This window comes from Juglans regia, chromosome 6 (genome assembly GCF_001411555.2).
Source record: "Juglans regia cultivar Chandler chromosome 6, Walnut 2.0, whole genome shotgun sequence".
NCBI classification, from domain to species: domain Eukaryota; kingdom Viridiplantae; phylum Streptophyta; class Magnoliopsida; order Fagales; family Juglandaceae; genus Juglans; species Juglans regia.
Genome location: NC_049906.1, coordinates 6,929,212 through 6,943,678, shown reverse-complemented (window position 1 = coordinate 6,943,678; position 14,467 = coordinate 6,929,212). Strand labels below are relative to the sequence as shown.

The 14,467-nt window shown below is 40.7% G+C and overlaps 1 protein-coding gene across 1 annotated transcript; it reads right to left on the bottom strand.

The window, feature by feature from the left end:
• Positions 1-405: 405 nt before the first annotated feature.
• On the bottom strand, positions 406-1,290 carry LOC108994272 (MFP1 attachment factor 1). Its single transcript, XM_018969410.2, has one exon. The coding sequence runs from the start codon at positions 1,136-1,138 to the stop codon at positions 674-676; it is 465 nt and encodes a 154-aa protein (XP_018824955.1). The 5' UTR covers positions 1,139-1,290; the 3' UTR covers positions 406-673.
• Positions 1,291-14,467: the final 13,177 nt, after the last annotated feature.

Below are 14,467 nucleotides of genomic sequence, written 5' to 3'. Positions count from 1 at the left end.
AAATTAAACAACTTATAGGATAACATTTGAGAAATCACAGAAATGGTGCAAATACATTTTTATCACATGGTGCACCAATCAGCCTGCCCTTGACACAGACAGTAGTACCATGAAAAATGGTAATCAGATGCATGCCATTTGTTCCTGAACAGAGCTGCAAACTCAAAGGTAGGGAGAAAGGCACAGGCAGCTGGTTTTTCCCACACAGAGCTCCAATACACAATTATTGTCGCAAAACCTCTACCTAACGTATATGGATGAGACAAGAAAATTATTTGAAAGGACTGAATTTAGAGATTCATTACATGCTATATCACTTCATATCCTCCAAGAATATAGCTCTCAAACAAAAAACACAAAAAACAAAAAAACAAAAAACAAAACAGATTAAAAAGAAAAAATCGATTAAAAAGAACATAACTTTCCAATCAGATACCTCAAACTCTACTTAGAGCTTTGGTAAGACAATGGCTAAAACCTATTATTATTTACTTCAAAGAAAAGCATCGAAATTGAACCGCATGACTATTATCGAAAAGGGTAATCATCAGCAGGTAAGCATTAAAATCCAGAAACAGTATAAACAGATCTAATGTGGCATATGCACTATCCAGAATAACAGCAACCCTCACTGGCATAGATCAAGATATAAGCCCTAAATCCTAGACATAGATCAAGATTCAGTCTCATCTGTGGTGGCGGGCACCACGGACGGAATCGAAGTCTGCAGCGCAGTGTCGGCGGTAGATCCCGAAGTGCCACGGCTCTTGACGGTCTCCAGCATGCGGCTGCTGATCTCCCTGGAGTACACCTGGAGGATCTCGATACCATCGTCATCTGCGGAGGCGGAGGCGGATGCGGCGGAAAACGCCTCGTCCTCGATGATGCGGGCGACAGCAGCGGCCTCGTCGTGGGGCAGGGTGCCGTAGCGCTTCGAGAGAACGGAGACAGTGGACAGCGTGTCGATCAGGCGGTTCACCACGGCCTCCCGGGTACGCTCCGTAGGGGGCCAAATGCTGAATGTGAGGCTGTTGTTCCTCGGCTTCTTGCTGGGCTCTTGGTGGGGCTTTTCCTGCGGTTGAGCCTCCATCTCCACCGCAGGCGGGGGTGATGCGGGGGTGATCTCTGAGTCGGACATTATTGAATTTTAGCGAAGTGGAATTGAAATCAACGGAAAGGATTTGAACCGGGCGAACAGAGCCTCTTCAAAATAAGAACTTTCGAGAGAGAGAGAGAGATTGGCCGTGACCGTGCGTCCAGTGAAGGGCTACACTAAGGGCAGTTTTGAAAGATTAGTGGAGAATTTTGTGTTTTATTTTAGTATTTAAAATATTATATTTTAGTATTATTATTATTTTAGAATTTGAAAAAATTGAATTGTGATTTGAAAAGGTTGACTTGTTTATAATATTTTGTATGAAAATTTGAAAAAAGTGTAATGATAAGATAAGAATTTTGTGTCTCATCCCACCCCCAAACCTGCCCTAAGGTTAATATGGATTATCGAGCTGTAATTAATGTTTTATCTCATCTTATATTATTATTATAATTTTTTTAAATTCTTACATAAAATATAATAAACAGTTTAATTTTTTTAAATTTTAAAATAATAATTATAAGAGATTTTTTTCTCCATTTGTTTTAGTGGGACCGAGAAGGGCAACTAAAGGATAAGAGGCAAAGGCTCAACCCAGTACAAGTAGACCTTTTAGCCCAACCCGAGGGTAGACTTCTCTGGACGAAACTTCCATGAAGGAGTGTATTACAAGGGGATAAGACTCGCCGACCTGGAGACCCCTCAAACACCATCCAGCCCTTGAGTGCTTATTCGCGTAATGGGCAGAAAGTATGGGGGATCCTCAATCCTCTAGCATGGAAAGCATCGACAGACCACCAAGGAAGCCAGTAGGATTAGGAAAATCGGGAAATCACGTTGCATTAATGGCACCGTTGCCCATGCTACAGCCACATTAATGGCACTGTCGTAGAGCCACACCGTATTAAAGTACATTGACAAAAGGAACAATACAAAGGACACGGACTCCATGGGGGCAAACACAATCTGTCCCTCCCCCCAAAAAAACTCCTAGTATAAATAGCAACTCTCAGGTACGAGAAACTCTCTCTGATCCATAAACTCTCTCACTTATTTACAAACTTCCAAGAAAATTTACTGACTTGGGCATCAGAGACTCCTCAGCTCCAAGGTCACCATCTCCCAGTTGCCTTCCTCTCTATTTTCGCAGGCCCAGTTCGGAAGAACTAAGTTGCTGGAACTTGGCCGAAAGGCGTACGAAACATGACGTTAACAGTGGTGCCGTCTGTGAGATTGTTATAGATCTTACCTGTACTTCGTATGCCTGCGACAACCAGTTCCAAACAGCTTAAAAGAGAAGCAAAGGAAGCCATGGAGGCAAAGTTGAAAACTGTGGAAGAACTGACCGACGAGGTGCAAACGCTTCACAAAGAGAATGAGTAGCTCAGAAAGCCTAAACGAAGGGAGGACGAGGAGACGGAACCTAGAGATAGCGAGCACATGGGATCTCGGAATCAGGAGTTGGAGCAATTAGGGAGGAGAGGAAGAACATGCAGGATGAGCTCCACAATCTTAAAGGAAAGTACGAAGAGATTGCAAGGAAGGTGGGCACATCGTTGTCGATGGACCAACTGCTCACGAGCACTGGTCTACCCTACACGAAGGAGGTGATGGTCATGCCCTTACCACCAAAGTTCAAGGTCCAAACCATGAAGATGTATGATGGAGATAGGGATCCCCCTGAGCACCTGGAAACCTTCAGGACTCACATGAATTTGCATGACTTCCCAAGTGAGGTGGCATGCAGGGTGTTCCTGCTAACCCTGAAGGGGCCAGCATGAGTGTGGTTCAAGTCTCTGGCGCCTAGATCTGTAGACAGCCTTGGCCAGCTGGGCCAACTTTTTTTGACCCAGTTCATGTCGAGTAGGAAAAGACAGGGCCTAGTAGCGTAACTCCTCACCATCAAGCAGGGAAAGGAGGAGAGCATGAAGTCCTATCAGTCCTGGCTCAACAAGGAGCGCATGACCACTGATGACCAAGACGAGAAAATAACCCTGGCAACACTTCTGGGAGGGGTTTGGCCATGATCCCGGTTCATGGCCAAGCTGGCGAGGAGGACTCCTGTGACACTACGAGAGTTCATGGATCAGGCTGACAACTTCATCAACGCTGAGGACACTCTTCAAGCCTTGTGGAGCCAAGATGAAAGGAGCTGGAGCGAGTAGAGAGGAAGGCGAGGGCCCCGGCTAGGGCTAAGGCCCACGAGAAGCTGAAGAAGAGTTCCCAAGACAAAAGGAGGGAGGAAGCTCTGATGATGGGACCAGGACCTCGATTCAACACCTCTGCCGCCCTCGAAGACGATGACCGAGGTATTGCTCGGCATTACTACACATACCACTGGTCCACCTCGCACAACACCGAGGATTGCTAGCATGAGGGCCGCAACAAGATCGCCCCTACTCACCACTGCGGGGGGACCCCCACTCAGGAAAATCCAGACCATAGTGGGAGGGTTCGTAGGCGATGGCACTTCCTTCTCAAGCAGAAGGTGCACTCTAGGTGGGTTGAGTACCATGAGGTGTACTCGGCAGAGTACCACCTTACCAAGCACTAAATGGGTGAGTCGACCCTAGTCATCTCATTTGCATAGGTTGATAAGGAAGGGGTCCTGTACCCCCATGATGATGCACTGGTGGTAACCATGTTGTTTGCCAACTTCACCACCCAAAGAATCCTCGTTGACAACAGAAGCTCAACGGACCTCTTGTTCTAGGAGGCTTTCACAAGGATGAGAATAGATGTTGCTCAGCTGCACCCAGCCCCCATGCTGTTGAGGGGCTTCTCCGGGAGTATGGTTCACCCTACGAGAACCATCACAATGTTGGTCTTTGCAAGCAGTGCACCCCCGTCGTCGTACACACCCTCAACAGCTTGCGGGCCATCATGTCGACCTACCATCTCAAGATGAAGTTCTTAACTCCCCGTGGAGTGGGAGAAGTCCAAGGTGAACAAGTTCCGAAAAGGGAATATTACGTCCAGGAGTTGAAGTAGAAGGATGGTGGGGTTACCAGGGACGACCCCTCTAGGAGAGAGTCGGTCATACACCGCTTGGAGAGTCCTGACATGCCTTAGTTTATGACTAGCACAGCCAGGCTCGAGGGGGGAGTGGGAAGGTGCAAGGCCCAGCGGCAGAGGCAAAACGAGCAAAAGCTCCCCGGCTGACTGGCCGAAGTTCCAATTTACCTTTTCTTTTGTAATGCCTTATTTAAATACTCTAAACTCTTGTTATTTAATGAAAAGCATGATTTTTCAGACAATGCAACACATCTAATTCAAAATTCCGCTTTATCAACAAAGCACCGACAAGACGAACTTCAATTAACAAAATTTGCAACGACAAAATCATCATCAAATCAATGCCTACCTTCCTTGCGATGTCAAAAGGCGGGAGTGGGTCTAGCCCCAAATTGTCCGAACAGTGTACCTCCCACAGGATCAAGGGAAGAGTTAGGCTGAACGCCGCTCTACCTTCTCACAATAAAGAGTGGGTCCTGCCCCCCAACGGCTCGAACAACTTACCCTGACCCCCATCACTGTAAAAAGTGGACCAATCACATTGCTGTATGAATAAGTTACCTCTCTCACAGGGTACCAAAAAGAGAAGGACATCAAAACCTGCTTCATCCTTCCCGCGCCGAAGTGCGGGTCAGCCCTCAGCGGCCCAAAGATAAAAACTTACCTTTTTTGCGATCATCAATAGGCGAGAGCGGGTTTAGTCTCAAACTACCCGAACAACGTACCTCCTACGAGATCAATGGGAAAGCTAGGCCGAAGACCGATCTACTCCTCTCGCGATAGAAAAAGGGTCCAGTCCCACCGGCAGCCCAAACAACTTACCCCAACCTCGGTCGTAACGAAGAGTGGATCCAGTTCCCCCGGCGGCCAAAACACTTTCCTTCCCTACGATGTCAAAGAGCGGGAGTAGGTTCAGTCTCAAACTACCCTTATAGCGTACCTCCCACAAGACCAAAGGGGAGAACTAGGCCGAATGTCGTTCTACCCCTCCCACATTGGAGAGCAAATCATGCCCTTCCGGCAGCTTGAAGAACTTACCTAAACCCCTATCGCAGCAAAATGCGGACTAGCTATATTGCTGTCTGAATTACCTCCCCCGCGGGGTACCAAAGGGATGGGTGTATTGACTAAGGCTTCTTTATCCCTACTGCGGCAAAATGTAGGTCAGTCCTCAGTTGCTCGAAGACAAAGAGTTACCCTTCTTGTAAGTGTCAACAGGCAGGAGTGTGTCTAATTGCAAACCGTCTGAAAACTTACCTCCCTGTGTGGTCTAAAGGCTGCTCTACCCTTCCTATGGAGGAGTGCGGATCCAGCCCCCCCGGCAGTCCAAGTACTTACCCTGACCTCTGCTACGAATGAAGAGTGGGTTCAGCACCAGCCTAACCCAAATCTTTCATTTCCTTGCCATGTCAACTATCGGGAGCGGGTTCAGTTTCAAACTGTCCGGAAAAATTACCTCCCAAAGGGGTAGAAGGGATGAATTGAGAGCCAAAGGCCGCTAGGACCCTCATGCGGAGGAGAGCGGGTCTAGCCTTTAGACTACCTGGATACTTACATCTACTACCATCGCAACGAAAGAGTGGACCGGCCCCAAGGTCGTCTGAAGAAGTTACCTCCTTAGGAAATCAAAAGGGTGGGTTTGACTTGAGGCATTCCAACATTTCCCTGATAGAGTGCGGGCCTAGTCTTTTAGCTACTCGATATCAATAAAGTCTCCATAGATGAAACGTCGTAGCAAGGGGCCACACGATGTCAATGGGCGAGTGCAGGTTCAATCTCAAACTACACAAACAAATTACCTCCCTGGGGGTAGGTGGGGTGAGTTGAGCCTGAGGCCATCAGACCTTCTCGAGGAAGAGAGCGAGTCTAGCCTTTCTACTGCCCAAGCACTTACCCCGACTCCCATCACTATAAAGAATAAGCTGTCCCACGGCTGCTAAAAGAAATTATCTCCTCAGGATTTAAAGGGAAAGGTCGGCTTAAGGCGTCTTGACCTCTCCCCAATGGAGAGCGGGCCAGGTCGTTCGACCACCCGAATACTACACCAAGGAACACGGATGTCAATAACCAGGCAAAAGCGGCAAACAAATCGCATCACAGGCCAGAGGGCTTAGGTTTGCGAAGTCTAACTCCTACAAAGCTAAAGGATAAAATGATGATGACATTCTTATCTTCCAACCAGGGATTAAATGCACTACACCAACGGACAGGAGTAGGTCCAGTTCCAAACTGCTCTAATAGCCTACCCAGACTGAAGAGACGAGTCTAGCCAAAGGCCACCTTATCTCCCTGCAGCAGAGAGCGAGATCAGCCTCACAACTACTTGAATAACCTACAACGGCCCCCAATGCAGCAAAAAGTAGTTCGGTCTTTTTATATTCAAACTTCGCTACCAAAGGGTCACTTGGGGAGGGGCAAAAAGGCAGGTTAGCAAAGCACTTCCCAACCTCTCCCCCCATGGAGGCAACCAAGGTCTCCCTGACTCAACTTAACTCTAAAGGGGGGTTTCTACCCCTCCAAGTTGACGACAACAAGCAAGGGCCGACACGAGCTAATGACACTCCTTGCTTCTTCCAGTTACACACTAGAACAAAGCGCAGCAATGCAGAAAGGAAGAACAAAGGGACTAAGTGGGGTAAAGCAACTCCAAGAGACGGACGACAAAAAAGAGGAAATCGACGGAGTGACATCAACCTTGTCAAACAAAGTCGCCAAATGCCCCAAGGGGATGACTACGTAACAAGGGCGAACGAAGGCAGCACAAGTAGAAGAACGGTCAGCCGATGGGGTAGTCAGGAATAGGTTAGGCACTGGCGGGGGGACCGGAACCGGTGTATGACGACAATCTCTACCTAACGCCAAGCCCAAAATTTCCTGTGACAAAGCCCCTCAGGCCAACCATAAAAGAGAAAAAGAAGAAAAAGGGAAAGCATCAAGGGAAATGTCGGGGAAAAGCGAAATGACAAAAAGGAAATATCGTATAGACAAGCAGCCCGACACAACGAAGTATAAAGCAATTTCATTAATAAGCAAAAATTACATTCAAGCCATATGGCGACAACACACAGGTATGCACATTTACAAAATGAAAAGAAAGAGAAAGAAAAGCAAAATGAAATGATAGTAGTGGCACCAAGGAGCTAAGGCGTGGTGACGTCAGGCACCATGCTCAGAGACCTCGGTATCTAGAGCGTCAACCTCAGGAATTTCGGGATCAGGATCGTCGGGGGAGGGAGCAGCAGGCTCAGGCATGACCGGGAAGGCAGAACATGTAAAAGCATCAAGGATCTCTTTTATCCCAATCTTGCGGCTGAATGTGAAAGTGTCTTCGTCAACAACAACTTGGGTAAGGGCAAGATCTCCCAAATATTTGTCGAGAGTCCGTGAACGTTGCTGCGGTCTCTCTAGGATATGGTCCCACATCAACCTAAGACCTTCAGCACACCATGCCCCCACATGAGATCGCGAACCTCCGAGACCAACTTTAGCTGACTGTCCAAGTGGGAGGTGACCTCTTGCACCCGTGACAGGTCGCCTAGGAGATCGGTAACAAGTTGCTCCATCCGCTGGCCGCCTTCCCTCGCTTTCTTCTTTAGCCTCTTCTGACGGCGATTAAGCTTCTCGTTTTTCTTGCTCTCCTCCTCCAAGGCAAACCGTACCCTCCTCAGCTCTTGCTCCAAGTGTTCCTTATCTTCCCTCTCACTGCAAGCACACTAAAGGGCGGTCTTTGTCATCACATGAAGATCCGAGTTTTCTTGCTTAACGACCTCTTGGTCGTCCATAATAAAGTCCACTAGCTGAGAGGAACTTTGACAACAAGAGAGGTCGACATGGAATGGTCAATAAAGAGAATCGAAAAAATAGCGAAAGAAAGGAAAAAGATGGAAAAAGAAGTCTCTGAACCAACCTTTATTAATTTATTAATTGTCAGAAAATTAACAAAGAATTACGGCATCATGTGCTCATGCCATGTGTTGGTTGACACATGGCATTAATATATAATGCCATTCGAAAATCTTCACTTAGTTTCTAGATATGAGCTGATGGCTAATTAATGTAAATTTTTTAGATTTTATATATTAATTTTATAAAATTTGAAAACTTATAAAAATGTGAAATTTCAAGTACTAATTTTACAATTAAGCTAAAATAATTTTTTGAAATGACTTGATATTTTTATTCTAAATTTTTATAAATTGAAGAAAAATATAAAGAAGGAACTTAGTTTTATATTCATTTTTTATATTTTAGATTTCTATAAATTAAAAAGTAAAAGATAAAGAAAGAAAGATTATGGCATATAAATAGCTTTTCTGGTTATTATATGCATTTGCTTGTATTTTATAATTTTTTAATTAAAAAATTCATTAATCTGGATATTTATAAATTTTGAACTTCTTAAAATCTCTTTACTTTTTCAGATTTTTTGTTTTGTTTTGTATTTATAATCAAGTCTTTCTTTATAAACTTGTTAATATCATTAGTTTAATTTGGACATCCATTTTTGAGTTACTCATGAGATCAATATATTTTATTCATTAAACAATACCATAATTAAACACGTATGAATCTCAGGGATGAAGTTAGGATTATAAGTTTGGATGGAAAAATATTTTTAGGCTAGAATAAATAGATCAATTGAAGTTTTTTGGAAAATGACCATCAACAAAGTGATACAATATATAAATAGAGTGAGTAAAAATATAAGAAAGAAAAAATAAATTTTGAAATTTCATTATGTTGGGTTATGGAGCCTGATTGATTTTGTGAGTTGTAAGAGGCGCAGACAAATTATTCGCTTGATTGTCGAATGACTTGTAGCTCTAGTGAAGTTTAGACAGTGAGTTCACTCGAAACGCACTTGACAATTAACTCGAGCGAAGCTTGGATAGAGAGATTTTTCAACACTCGCTCCACAATCCGCTCGAGCCAATGTTAGATTGGCTATTCGCTCGCAGTGCACTCAACACCTGCTCGAGTGAAGAACCTTATTTTGCCAGATTAAGGTTTTCAACGTCGTTTGCTATATATGAGTGTTATTTCGTATGTTCTATATCTATGAGTGTTAGATTGAACAGAGAGAGAGAGAGAGAGAGAAGAGGCGTGAGAGCATATTGTGAGAGAGAAAAAATCCTAGAAAGAGAGTTGAGGTCATTTAATATTCTCTAGAATAAAACTCCATGTAGCTTTGTGGATGTAGGCACATTGCTGAACCACATTAAATACTGTGTCTCGTGTGTGTCTCCTCTATTCCTTTGTGTCTCGTTATCAATGTGTGTGAGTGTGGTGTTTTTCACAATAACTGGTATCAAAGCCAAGGTTCGGGTCTGAAGGGAGAACAATAGTGGGAGACATAATGAATGTTGGAATTGAGAAGTTCGACGGCATAGACTTTGGGTACTGGAGAATCCAAATCGAGGATTATCTGTAAAGGAAAAAGGTACATCTTGCTTTGTTTGGACATAAGCTGGATAGATGATGTTGATTGGAATCTATTGGGTCGACACGTTCTTGGGGTTATTTGGCTCACGATGTTTAGATCAATGGCGCACAACATTATTAAGGAGAGAAACACGACGAGTCTCATAGCGACTTTGTCTAGTATGTGTGAAAAGCCATCGGCGAATAATAAGATACATTTGATGAGAAACTGTTCAATTTGAGAATCTTAGAAGGTATGTTTGTGGCCCAACACTTAAATGACTTTAATATGATCACAAATTAATTGTCTTTTGTAGAAATTGAGTTTGATGATGAGATTAGAGCATTGATTATGTTGGCATCATTTCCAAATTGTTGAGTAGGGATGAGGATGTCGGTGAGTAATTCAGCCGGCAAGATGAGATTGAATTACGACAACGTACGTAATATGATCCTTGCTGAGGTGGTGCACAGAAGAATTCTCGTGAGATCTTGAGTTAGGGCTTTGCCCTAAACATTGACAATTAGGGCAGGAGACATGAAAAATTAAGTTCCAAGAACAGGGGCAGGAACAAGTCGAGATCTGGGCCGCAAATCACTTGCTGCACTTGTGGCAAGTCGAGCCACAACAAAAGAGACTGCCGAGATCAGAAACAAACTGAGGATGACGCTATGAACAATGTGGCTGAAGAAATATAGGACGCCCTATTTCTTGCAATGCACAGTACGGTTGGTGATTGGATGTTGGATTCAAGGGCTTTGTTCCATAGCACTTAGCATCGAGAGATCATGCAAAACTATGTTGTTAGTGATTTTGGATAGATGTACAAGACTGATGGAGAGATACTAGATGTAGTGGGAGTGAGTGATGTGCGCATCACACTTCCGAACAAGATCATGTGGACTTTGTAGCAAGTCAAATACGTTCCATATCTTAAAAAAAAAACTTGATTTCTGTGGGACGGCTTGATGACAGCGATTACATAGTAGCGTTTTCTAGTGGAGCGTGGAAGGTCACAAAAGGAGCGTTAGTCTTGGCACATGGTAAGAGAATTGACACTTTGAATTTAACATCATGGTCTAGCGATATGTAGGAAAATTCAGGAGTGCAACAAGTAGGCTTAATCTCACAAATCAAATGGGGATGCAAAAGGAAGTCAGTTTTGCAGTTCCTCATGTAAGCCTAGGGAAATTTCTCAAGACCACAGTGTGGAGGAGAGGTGTGAGAGGTGGGGACAGAGCGTCTGGTGTTCCAAGGACGTTTACACCTACAGATAGTGCTCACATAGTTGCCAGGACGACCAGACCTCCATAGTGGTCACCTATCTTGAATTATATCTTGCTGACTGAAGACGGTGAACAACGGTACAAAAGTAAAATCTTGCAAGATGGGAGATCGAGCAAGTGAGAGTTAGCTGAGAGGCAGGTGACTAGACTTCCGGGGAGAAGGCAGGGGCTACACAAGAGATGGGCACGTCAACTAAAGACATAAAATGTTAGTAACAAGAGATGAGATCAGTCACCTAGATAAGAGAAGGGCACATTAACAACAAGTTCTCTGATGTATGCCAAGGTCAGTTTGAGACCAGATATTCCCAGTATAGTGGGAGTTGTGAGTCACCTAGTAGATGTGTTGACTGAGGGCGATGAATGGGAGAGACTGAAGTTGGGCTTGAATTCAGTATATCTTCTGGCTTGAAGACGGGAGCTGTGAGTTGTAGAGATCATAGGGTAGGGCTGATGCTAGAGATAGTAGCTAGCATGTAGAGAATTAGTTTCCAAGTAGGAGATTGTTGGGTTATGGAGCCTGATTGCTCGCTCGACCTAGTGCTCAAACTAAGCTCAATCAGTGAGTTCTCTCGAGGCGCACTCAACAGTTGACTCGAGCGAAACTTGGACAAAAAGCTCGCTCGAAAGTCAACTCAAGCTAATGTTGGATTGGCTATTTGCTCGCAGCGCATTCAACATTCGCTTGAGCGAAGAGCCTTATTTCGCCAAATTATGATTTCTAACGCCATTTGCTACATATATAAATATATATATATATATATATATATATATATATATATATACTAGGTGAAAGCAACGTGCAATGCACGTTTGCTTAATTTATGTTTAATTTTTTTGTTAAGAATTATTATTTTTATTAATAAGGACATAATGTTTTAGGTTAATTAAATAACAATATAATGTTTATGTAATTTATAAATAATTACATGCTGCGATATATTATAAAAAAAGAGCATTAATAGAAGCTTTAACATGATCTTATAAATAAACATCACAAGCAAAATAGATCATTGCATACCAAAATATCTATCTCTACAACATTTCTGGAATATGCAGGAAAAAAACAGAAAAAAAGATGGTGCATCCGGTAAGACCAAATGTGCATTATTTTGAAATTAAACTTGGGAGGGAAAACATTTTTGTACTTTCTCTAAACAAAATTGAAATATTGTTTCCAAGTAACAAATAATTAGAACATAAATTATTTGTGGAAACATCAAAGGATTCATATTTTAAACTAATGTTTTTATTGGATTTGTATTAATCTTATCCCATACAACTTTGTTAAAACATTACGCTCAAATATTTGCTAGAAGAAAATAAAATTTTTTGTTAAGAACTAATTTTTTATTAATAAGGACGTAATGTTTTTGGTTAATATAATAACGATGTAATGTTCATGTAATTTATAAATAATTACATGCTTTGAAATATTATAAAAGAAGAGCATTAATAGAAACTATAATACGGTCCTATAATTGGTAGATGTTTCTACAAAAAAACTTTTGAATAGCTTTTTAATTATTTATCCACAATGCTTTTTAATTTATTATTTATATATTAAATGAGGTTGAGGGCATGATTGGGCACATCTAAGGCCATGTTTGTATTCAGAACTCACCTAAATTCATCTTATCTTATTATTTCAATTTTTTCAAATTCATATATAAAATATAATAAACAATTCAATTTTTTCAAATTCTAAAACAATAATAATATTAAAAATAATATCCTAATAATATTTTATTCAACTCATTTAAAAATATCTCAATTCGATTATTTTTTAATATAAATTGGACTAATTGTATATAAATAAATTAAACAGTATTTTTACATATATATGTAATGAAAGTGGCTGACATGATATGACATAATAGGCTTATAAAAATAATCATTAATTAACAATCACGAGAAGGAGTCCATATGATGATCTTTTAGTAAATTACCCAATTACTCTAATTGTTCCGTATCTAACTATTTAAGTTATCGACTTGGCCTAGCTATATTGTGATAAATTATTTAGAGATAGATCATGGACTGCTCATCTTAAAGAAGTGCTAGATCTGTTTAATTTTTATTTTTTTAAAATATTATCATTTTATTACTCTTTAATATAGTCTCAAATAATTAGATTTTTTTTTTTATACTTAATTGTCAATCGTTTGGTGTCACATGCATTATATCTTGAACGTACACTTTCACCTATAGCTGATTCGAAACACACACACATATATTTTCATGGTTGCATAATCAATGGTGGCTGGGGGCTTGATTCATGATCATCACGATCTTGGGGATAATAAGATGCCTTACGTCAAGTTTATCTTCTTCTATTTTTTTTTTCTTTTTGGTTGTTTTGGGGGACATGCATGTGTCATCTCTGAAGTCTAAATTTAATCACAACATTTATGACAAAATAAAAAGTTCCCAAAATTGACTATTTATGAATAGGAAATAGAATATTTTCATAAGAAATAATTAATAGTAAATTAACAGATTTTTTATAAAAAAAATTGTTTCTTAATTGATCAACACATGGCTCCACAAAATTTTTAGATTTAATAATAGAGTTAATAATATTGTAATAAAAAGATACATGCACTATATATTTATATAATATGAACCATATTTTTATTGTTAAAAAACACATACTATTTTTGCTTTTCGATTTTCGATCCTCACAATAATTAATAATTTCATCGTTCTGCCTCTATTCCTACCTTTTACCATTCTATATGTATTCTCAATATATATCTTAAAAGCTGTTGAAAGATAGGCTATTTGTAAATTATTATAATGCTTTCCTATTATAATGAATACGAAAAGAAAAATCTACATAAATATGTTTTCCTATTATAACGTATTTTTAAATTGGAAATTGAATCCATGATTTATTATTATAATTGATTTATTATTATAATAAATCTGCTTTATTAGCATATTTAAAGATATTAATAGTGAAATAGAAACCAACAGAAACTTTAAAAGTAGCCACAAACAGAATGTAAAGGAAAATACAATTGTATCCTTGTGTTCTGTAATTATTACAAACGGAGGGAAAGTTCATGAAAAACAACATATTCCGTTAAAATAAGAAATTTTTGTTAAAACAAGAAAATTCCATTTCATAGGCTCTTTATATATATAGAGATGTAATTTCATATGTTCTGTATATGTGCGTGAGCAATTGAACAAAGAGAGAGGCAAGAGGCGTGAGAGCATATTGTGAGACAAAAGAAACCCTAGAGAGAGATTTAAGATTGTGTGAGAAGAGGTAAATTCGTGTAACTCTCTATGTAATTGTAATCTCCTCTAAAATAAAATTCCCTGTAACTTTTTGAACGTAGACACATTGTCGAATCACATTAGATACTGTGTGTTGTGTGTGTGCTTGATTCCTCTATTTTGCAGTTATTTCACTATTTGTCTCGTTATGGTTGTGTGTGGGTCATGTGATGTTTTTTACAACACATTCTTCCAATAATTTTTAAAATCTTACGTGTAGGCTTGTCATATGTTGCAATTAAAAAATAAAAAAGGATAAACTTTGAAAACGAGTTATATATAAATTATGAAAAAGAGAGATAATCATATGTGAAGGATAAAATAAGTTTTGGGTTTTTTAAACGATGTCAAATAGTAAAT

Excerpts from the sequence above, each read along its gene's own strand:
- LOC108994272 (XM_018969410.2), bottom strand. The coding sequence starts at position 1,138 with ATGTCCGACTCAGAGATCACCCCCGCATCACCCCCGCCTGCGGTGGAG.